Below are 9,924 nucleotides of genomic sequence, written 5' to 3'. Positions count from 1 at the left end.
ATTTCTATGTGTGTGTGACATTCTCACATTGAAAATACACATGAGATTTACTCAACGATTAGAACCCTAACATGGTATCAGAGCTAGCCAAGGATGACATATTGGGTATTGTTCCATCTATGCTTCATAGTCACTCGTCCGATTGGACTCATTCAGTGATTACCCACTCCCAATATGGGACCCGCATCCCGCTTGTACCCAAGAGTTTTATTGTACTTAGCACCTCTTGCTTAGAGCACTTGTTGCCACTATGTTCATTGATAGTGAGTCCACTTGTTTGTTATTCTTAGGCATCTAAAAATGCAGTTTGGCATAATGCCATGGACTTTGAATTTATTGCTTAGGTTGCCAATCATAAATGGGTGTTGACTACCCCACCACAACATTGTTATATCATTGGTCGCAAGTGGCTTTTTCACATAAAGCGATGATCTAATGGCACCATTGAGCGCTACAAGGCTCGTTTGATTGCCAAGGGATACATTTAAGAGTTTGGCATTGACTATGACGAGACTTTTTAGTCTGGTTGTCAAACCCAGTACTATTCGTATACTGGTTGCACTAGTTGTATCATCTAAGTGGTCTATATGCCAACTTGATGTCAATAATGTCTTTCTTCATGGCAATTTGACTAAGGAGGTTTACATGCAACAACCACCAGGCTATATTGACTCTAGGTTTCTCTCTCATGTTGCAAATTACAGAGATACTTATACTAGCTCAAGCAAGCTCCACGAGCTTGGTTTCAGCGTCTGAGTACTTTTCTCATTGCACTTGGGTATCAAGCCTCCAAGGCAAACTCATCCTTGTTCTATCGTCACGGGGATGTGGGACCACTCTATATTTTGATATATGTGGATGATCTCTTGAATCACTAGACCATCTTCTCAAGCCATTGACAGTCCGTTGGGGTCTCTTAAGGCTGAATTTGCTCTCAAATATCTTGGCGTTGGTAGTTTTTTCTTGAGGATTGAGCTTATTCCTCTTCTAACGGGACTTCTTCTCTCTTAGTAAGCATTATATCTTAAGCTTACTTCAGAGGGTTGGTTTATCAGATGTGAAGCCCATTTCTACCCTATTGCATCTATTTTACACCTATCCAGCACGGGAGGGACTCCCTTATCTAAACCTTCTCTATATCGGAGTTTTGGTACTCTATAGTATGTTACATTGACATGCCCTGAGATAGCCTTTACAGTAAACAAATTATGTCAATTCGTTGCCCCATCTATGGAAGATCATTGACTATCTCTCAAGCGCCTCTTAAGTTATCTCAAGGGAACTATTCTATATGGTCTACACATCAATTTTCCAATTCTAATGCTAATTGGGCAGACTGCCCCCAATGACCGTAAATCTCAAGAGGGGCTATCTTATCTTTATGGGTGATAATCTGGTAACTTGGTAGTGTTGCAAACATACCACTATTGCGCATTATAGCACTGAGAGCAACTATCAAGCCCTACCCACCATTGAGCTCACTTGGATGTTGTCTCTTTTATTTGAGTTGGAAATCTCAATCTTCTCCACCAACACTGTGTTGTGATAATATTGGAGCAACTTACTTGTCTACCAATCCCGTCTTCCATGCTCGCATGAAGCATATTTAAGTGGACTTTCATTTTTTACAGGGTAAAGTAGCGATGGACGATATCTTCTTGTCTACTACATTTCTACCACTGATCAGCTGAAAAGACATTATTACCAAAGGATTCTGCTCCTCGCGCTTTCTTCAACAGACCAGAGAGGAGCTTGACTTTGCAGGAGGGTGTTAGGGAATAGTATTGTATACCATATATTCTTCTCTTATTGTATTATACACCGTATAGTGTATTGTATTGATTATCTTATACCATATATATATATATATGGTATTCTCACATTGATAATATACATGAGAGTTACTCAAACATTAGAACCCTAACATGACCTTAAGTGCAAGAGGCAATATCCAAGACCCATATTAAAAATGAAACAGATTATAGTGGTTGATAACAACTTGGTAATGGTCTCAAAACCGTTCCAAACCAAGTCCCTACCATTAGTCAAAACGGTTAGTCAACTGAACCCAAACCGCACCAAACCGAAACCACTATTTGACAAATGGTCATGTTTGGTGTTTGATGTTTTCATCTCAAAAACATTAAGCCTAAACCGAATCATTGACACCCCTAATATGTTGGATAGTAATACAATCCAGAAGTTGTATAAAGTTATTTTTTGGACACAAGTATTATTTTTTTTGCTAAAAGGGTCATTTTATAAAGGAAAATAAGAAGAAGAAAAAAAGAAATACAGCAATTAGTACCTACCTTGCTCACCCGCAACAACAGTTGCCCCCAATACACCCTTCCTCACTGGTTCCTACTCACAATTGACAACAACTAAGTCATCAGAAACGAAATGTAAAACGTCTAGATGCATCCAAATCAAAATCTTTAAGAAAAGCTTCATAACAATAGTTACATAGCAGCACTATCCTCTCCCAATGGGAGGCTCTGATGCACTGCGGATACTTTCGCTAAAGCTGCATCTACCTTCTTGAATTCCTCTGCTATAGAAACCTTTTTACTTGTTACTATTTTCTTCATTGCGTGAGCCTTCTTCTTCGGACGACCAGGTTTCCGACGAGGAGAACCTTCAGCCTGCACTGATATAGACGAAGACAAAATTGGAAGAACTACTTTCAATTGCAAAGTTTCATCATTGGCCGAACTCTCCAGCCTGGCCGAATTCTGATCAGCCCCACAATAGTCCAAATCATTCTTCGTAGTTCCTTTAATGGCTGAACTTCTAATAATATTTGCAACTTCAGGTCCTACCAATGAACACTCCAAAGAAGGGTTTCCAATTGTGGCCGAACCACTTTCGAGCTTATCTGTAGGTCCCACTAGTGAATTCCCCAAAGGAAGTTTACCAATTGGATTAAAACACTTTGCCGCATCTAAGGAATTTTGAATTTCAAATCAAAACTAGAGTCCACAGCCAAAGAAGCTGCTTCAAAATTATTCAAATTCTGTTGGGCCCCGCATGACCCCACTTGAAGCTCCAAACTAAAGTTCACGTCCAATGCAGTTTCTTTCAATCTAATCGAATTTTGTTGCGTAGAAAAGTCTTCCACATAAACCGAATTCTGTTCCGTAGAAGAGTCTTCCACTCTAACCGAATTCAGCAGGGCCCCACAAGGCCTCTCATGAAGCTTTTCAAACCGTTCAAAAGAGCCAATATCCTTAGTGGCCGAATTAGGTGGAAGTTGGTTAGTCGTGGGACCAACAGAGGTAACTACGTTCTTTGAAAGATTACCAACCAACATCGAACTCTTGCCTTTATCTAAAATTTTTTGAAGTTGAAAAGGATCACTTTGAGAGAGAGAAAGATCAAGAGAAGAGTTCTCGCTAGACGCAATCACCACATTAGAGGGAACCAACCTTGTAGATTTGAAATTTGAAATTGAATTTGCTGCACCCTCATTGGATGAAACAGAGTCCTCCAAACCCGCCACCTCTAGAACCACACGAATCTGATGTTGGAGTGAGCTTGGAGTCTGCACTCTCACACCGTCAGTAGGAATCCCATCCACAATAGGATTATCTGCTGGGAGGTTTTCTGCAGGAACGATAGAGGGCTGAACCTGCAAACCATCCACAGAATCGTTTGAAGCAAACCTACAATGAAGACCCAGGTGGCCTTCTCGATTACACCGTGAGCACCGCAGAATATCATCCTCAAAAATTACCTTCTGAAGAAAACTAAAAACTCGAAGAGTTCCTGGTTCAAGGCGCTCAATCTGAACCTCATTCACTCGAACAGCATCGACCTCCAATTCAACCAAAATTCGAGCATAATGATCAATAGAACCAAGACGAGTTCGTCTATCAAGAGAAACATGTCTCCCAACAGATTTTGCTATAGAAAGAAGCACTTTCTCATGCCAATACTCAAGAGGTAAATCAGGGAAACGAACCCACACCAACTTACCTGCTGGTTGAGGAGAGTCGATATTAAAATCCGGCCTCCATCGTTGAAAACGAATGTATTGCTTTCCAACATTCCAAAAACTTCTGCGCCACACCTTAGTCATATCTGCCTCACTATGAAACTGAAAGATGATAAACCCTTTCCCCAATGAATGTAAGATCACCCCTTGAGACAATTTCCAAGCACCCCTAGCTAGCTCTCGCAATTCATCCATGGTAGTGATGCGAAAATTAGCTCGCCCAATCAACGAAAAACGGAACTGATTTCGTTGCAGCTCGTATTCCTGTTGCGGGATTACAATCCTGCGAAACTTACCCGCTTGTATAGGAGAAGGGAGGGAATCGATCTCAGGCAACAACGAACTCCCCACTACTCCCGCATAAGATTTATCCCCATTGGTAGGCACCTCTGGAGGCTTCAAACGCAAGAAGACCGATTCCCTAGGTACCTCCGAATTTCCTAGAGCTTCCATCTCCTCCAAGTATTATGTGTACTCGTTACATCTATGTTAAGAAATCAGCATTTCAGTGGCATACCATGTAATAACTATATGAACAAGATTTCTAATTCGTTTCCTAATCAACAATCTTTTGGGGGTGAAGACACATGAAGCACACTTATAAATTAGTAAATAAATTCTTATGATATAAAATTAAATTTAGGGAAATTCTCAGTGCCAACTTCTGAGTTATCCCCTAAAATGAATGCCATTCTTTAAGTTATCTAATATATCACTCAAACTCCTATAGGGTGAAAATTAATCAAAGACATCCCTCCTATTAAAATATAGCCAAGATGTACTTAAGCTGACTTGAACTAACCTTAGTTAAATAAATAAATAAAAGTTGTGGTTTGCATTATAAGTAACCATTAGCTATTAATCCTTTTATTAATGGTCCCGGGCTTCCTTTTGTTCTGATTAAGTAGATGACTGTAAAAAAGATAACTGATTTATGATTTATTAAGTCATTACACAACTCATGCATAAAGTTAAAAATAATCATTCGTGAGCTTTTTCCTAAATGATATGCTTATCTTTAATATTGTTCAAACGGTGAAGTAGGGTGTCAATTTGGTATCGAAATCGAAATCAATTGTATAAAATCATACTGAGCAAAAGACACGAACCAGATATAATAAAGGAAGAAACCCTCACCCATGAAGTATGGTTTTCAGAAACAATTAATCGGTTGGAAAGATCTAGCCAAACAGGTTCTGAGAAAAATCAGAACCAAAGGAAGATATTATAAGCGAAAAATGAACAAATGAAGATGTCACCAGAGAAGACAACAGTGGGTATAGCCCTTCTCCTCGACTAATTTTTATCGTCTTCTTCACCGTGGGTGCCATGAGTTACTTGGAAACCACTTCACGAATGAGAGATATCGGATCCTTTGATGACACATCAAGTGTCTGCTACAAGAAAGATCAGAAACAGTTTTGGATGTTTTCGGAAGTAGAAACACCTTTTTATAGGCATTTGATAAAACTTGTTTAGATGAAGAAGAGATTAACTTTGCAAGAAGCTAATCTCGACAGATCGGGTCAACAGAGGTATAAAATATAAATAGCTTCAAGGAAACCTTTTGCAAGGAGGGGCTAGGGTTTCAAAGAGAGATAAAGAAGATGAAGGACCAAACGATCCTTTGCCATTAGTTGAGGAAGCAATGAAAGTTTTTGTAGTATGAGAGTATTTTAGTTGTATGAGAGGGTGTTAGGAAGGTTCTTAGTCGAAATTGAAATCATTTGAACTCAGTATGCTCTCAACTTACACAATAACAATTTATTGTTGCATCAAAAGTGTTTCTTGAAACAGAAATTTTCATAAATTTCAATTTATTTTTCAGAAATTACCTGGAACATAATAGTTTTATCAAAAGATAATCAACTGATTTTTTTTGTTTCTTGAAGCAAAAAACACCAAAAACTATTTTCTATGGATTATCAAACGGGTCCTTCAACATCCATTAGTGTCACTGACTAAAGACACGTTATATACTATGGCTTTATGCTATTAATTAATTTTCACCATTTCATCACCCGTGCTATCAACTTTCTCCTTTAGTAGAAACATGTAAATAGACTTCAACTCCATCATTCCCATCCAAGGTATATGCATGCGAAATGCCCTAATTATAGCAGAAAGACGATTGTACAAAGCAAGCAATGAACAAAAACTATTCTTGAGGCTTTAAGCTAAAGCTCATGCCAGCTTCATCTGACGTTTTCTTTTAACCAAGAATTCTTTGGTCACCATGAGACAAATGTTGTATCCTAATAAGTTTTGATCAATCAGGCATGAAGCTTGCCTTTACGTTGTTCACGTCTAACAAAAAGAAAATAATAATACTAACAGGTAGCTTAAGCTAATAGCTAGTCGGCAAAGCATGCATGATTCCATCAAGATAAACTATCTTCAAGTTTCTTAGAATGACTCAAAAATATCTTGGAAATTAACAAGCATGAAGCAGCTCCTTTAACGTGTGACTGCTAGAACAGCATCCGATTTGACATTCAGAGGTAGAAGCTTCTTAGATTCTGATCAAATAATGTCAAGGGAAGGGGTTAAAACTTAAAAGTGCATGCAGTGCCAATAAAAGAGAACCTTTTATCTTGATTCTAGTTCTTTGGCTACTAGTTTATCCTTCGGCTTATATTAATAATAAATTAATCGACTTCATTAGCATTCTAGTCAAATCTGTGCTTAATAAATAAACTAGATTTAGCTGATTTACATGCATGCAACCTGCCTTAGTTGAGTGGAAGAAGAAAGTAAAAGATAAAAGAACAAGAACAAGAAGATCAGAGAAAGCAAGCAATGGATAATAATCATCCATTCAGAAACCCTCCTCTTCAACTGAACGAAGATTATGGATTTCATGATTTCAACAACGTTAACGAAGGCAATCTTGGGCAATTCATAGATCTCATCAGAGGACAAAATGCAGAACCCATCACTAATTTCGCTCCAACAGCTTATGATACAGCAGCGGCAGAGCTGTTGTTCTATGGCAGTTTGGTTGACAATAACCAATTTGGAACTAGTACCTCAACTTCCACTACTCCTCAAGGGGCAAACCTGTTTGATTTCAACTCTATCAACACTTCAGACCCAGAATACATCCTGAATGGATTACCACTTGTGGGTGAAGATGTTGGATTCGAAATGGAAGACGATGAATACGATGAAGATGATTCGTCGGTGAACACCAACAATGGCCTGCCACAAGGATCGACGAAAGCTGATCGTTCGAAGACCTTAGTTTCAGAGAGAAGGCGAAGGGGTCGAATGAAGGAGAAGCTCTATGCTTTGCGTTCTTTGGTACCCAATATCACTAAGGCATGCATTTGAACCTTTAAATTCTCTTTTTGTTCTTTTTAGTTGAATGTTCTTGAGTGTGTTTTGATTATGTCAAATGATGCAGATGGACACTGCTTCCATCGTAGGAGATGCAGTAGAATACGTGAGAGATTTACAAGTGCAAGCTGGCAACTTAAAAGCAGAAATTGCTGGGCTCAGAGCTTCTATGAAAGGGGGAGAAGGGAACCCACAAGAGGGTGATCATAATCTGAAGAAAACCCAAGGTGGAGAGAAGAATCATCTAAGTTGCAAAAAGATAGAGCAGGTTCGTGGATAATACACTATTTCATGCTTAAATTCATTTCATGAATCTAGTGCCACCAATTCTTATACATGGGGTTATAATTATATAACAAGATTCTAAATCTTGGTTTCTGATGCTAGCTAGTTTTGGTCAGGGTTAAAAATGATTAAATTGTGTGCTAGGCCTAGGCGAATGATTCCTGTGCTAGATTGAACTGCGCAAGAAGAGAAAAAGAAGAGAACAAATCAAACTGATGACCGAGTTCGGCTAAAATCAGGCCTAAATCTCAGGAGCTCATGATTGAGCTCGATGCACTATCCCAAGACCAAGAACATTACGAAGCTGTTCAATAACAAAATGAACATAATGAATCTCATACCTGAGATCCTAACCCACACATATACATGCAACAAACAACCCTGAATCATCAGATTATAGCATAAACGGAATGCGGGTTAGAAGAAGAGAAACCCTAAATCGTAACCAGCAGGAACCTTGGACGAAAACCACTTCACAACCCAAAAAAAAAAAAGAAAGTTTAGATATTCAGGTCCAAACTCAAGTGATGTAGCGTTCAAGTTTGTATGAACTACGGTGAACCCATTGGTTCCTTCAAATCATGATGCTTGCTGATTTAATAGGGTGATATTACAGATTAGCCCTCACAGTGTGGAACTTTCTTTGAGGTTTTGACATTAGGGTTTAACCTCAGGCTTTCTTGAGTTGAAACTCAGGAACAAACCTTGGCTTTGGACAAACCTGGATCATTTTCTGGTGTAAGGATGTAACCTCATCACATAGAATCCATCAAGAATCCCAATGCCTGGGTTTCATTTTTACCAGTGGCAAAATTGTGATAACACTACTCAAGATTCTTATAAATTGAATGCTCAGCAAATTTGTTGAATTGGTATTTGGATTGATTTTTAATATCATATATATGAAATGAATAATATGTTGAAATGGTATTTGGATTGATTCTTAATATCATATGATGAAATGAAAAATATAGATGGATGTGTTCCAAGAGGAGGAAAGTGGGTACTACGTGAGATTGGCATGCAACAATGGAGCAGGAGTGGTAGTAGCTCTTCACAAAGCACTCGAGTCCTTGACGCGATTCGATGTTCAAAGATCCAACTTTGCTGTTGCTTCTGAGAGATCAATTATGACATTTAAGCTCAACGTACGTAAACTCTTTTTCTTAGTTCATCATGATGAGTTGATTATCATTATCATCTTTATCTCCATGTTGATACAAACTGAACAGGTGAAACAATGTGGAGAGGAGATGACCATGTCTACAATGAAGATTTGGGTAACAGGAGCTCTTCTCAACCAAGGATTTGAATTCAAAACTCCAGTAGCTGGTTGACATTGATGAACAGCGAGCTATTATTCTATCACTGTTCCTCCACCACCAGAAGATTCTAGTACTATTTTGGTTTCTCTCTCTGCCCCTTTCTGTAAGCAGTTTTTCTTATGGACGAGTCCTCGGCTTATCCTTGAAAGAAGAATGAAAATTACCTACCATTGTTCTTAGTATCAGTATTGGTATATCATTGCATAGATGATATGAAATTAAAAAAAAGTTCAATATTAAAAATAAATAAGAATATTCAATACTAAATTAATTATTCTCTTTTTTTCTTTCTTTTTTAAATTTTTTTTTTTTGTGTGTCTAAAGATTCATCCGAGCCAGCTTGCGCGCACCTCAATTACATCCTCAGAGGGAGCTTTGTCTCACAAAGCACGAAGAGTAATTGATCGGATTCGCGGGTGTTCCTACGAACAAACACTTATGATACTCGAACTTATGCCTTATCGAGCATGTTATCCCGTCCGCAAGGTTCGAACCCATAACCTCTCCACTGAGAAGTATGGATCTTACCACTCTACCAACACTGCATTGACTCGAGTCTCGAATTTGACATGTAACTAGTTAGACTATTTATGTTCGAAAGCACAACATCACCATATTCATTAATTTAAGCAAAACCCCATGGCCATGGACTAGAGATGCCTTCTTTTCATTCTAGACAAGAAAAACTTGTACAAGCCTAGTAAATCACTGGGAAAGATAAACTACATCATGGGCACAGGTTTAGACAAGTTAAAGAGTCTTTATAGACAGATTTTGTATGCCAAGGATAAGTTTAGGCCTGGAAAATGCTAGCCCATCAGTTTTGGGCCCATGAGAAGACCTAACTGTCCACATGTATCAGCTGTGGGCTTGGGAGAGTTAGGCTGTATGAGTGGTGACCAACTCGTAACCATAATCACTAAGAATGAAGCTTTTAGACTTAGGAAGCAAAAACAATATCAATAAGCATTTTATCAT

General features: G+C 38.5%; 1 protein-coding gene across 1 annotated transcript; it reads left to right on the top strand.

The window, feature by feature from the left end:
• Positions 1–6,787: 6,787 nt before the first annotated feature.
• On the top strand, positions 6,788–8,958 carry LOC149023731 (transcription factor FER-LIKE IRON DEFICIENCY-INDUCED TRANSCRIPTION FACTOR-like). The gene is made up of 4 exons (XM_089143350.1): positions 6,788–7,318; positions 7,404–7,604; positions 8,596–8,769; positions 8,854–8,958. The coding sequence occupies exons 1-4, from the start codon at positions 6,797–6,799 to the stop codon at positions 8,956–8,958; spliced, it is 1,002 nt and encodes a 333-aa protein (XP_088999476.1). The 5' UTR covers positions 6,788–6,796.
• Positions 8,959–9,924: the final 966 nt, after the last annotated feature.

Source organism: Hakea prostrata, chromosome 2 (genome assembly GCF_041222555.1).
Source record: "Hakea prostrata isolate BN-2017 chromosome 2, UWA_Hpros_2, whole genome shotgun sequence".
NCBI lineage: Eukaryota > Viridiplantae > Streptophyta > Magnoliopsida > Proteales > Proteaceae > Hakea > Hakea prostrata.
This window is presented reverse-complemented; position numbering and strand designations above follow the sequence as displayed.

Coding starts and splice junctions, on each gene's coding strand:
- LOC149023731 (XM_089143350.1), top strand. CDS start 6,797: ATGGATAATAATCATCCATTCAGAAACCCTCCTCTTCAACTGAACGAA. Junction 7,605..8,595: donor GTTGCAAAAAGATAGAGCAG/GTTCGTGGATAA, acceptor TGAAAAATATAG/ATGGATGTGTTCCAAGAGGA. Junction 8,770..8,853: donor TTATGACATTTAAGCTCAAC/GTACGTAAACTC, acceptor CAAACTGAACAG/GTGAAACAATGTGGAGAGGA.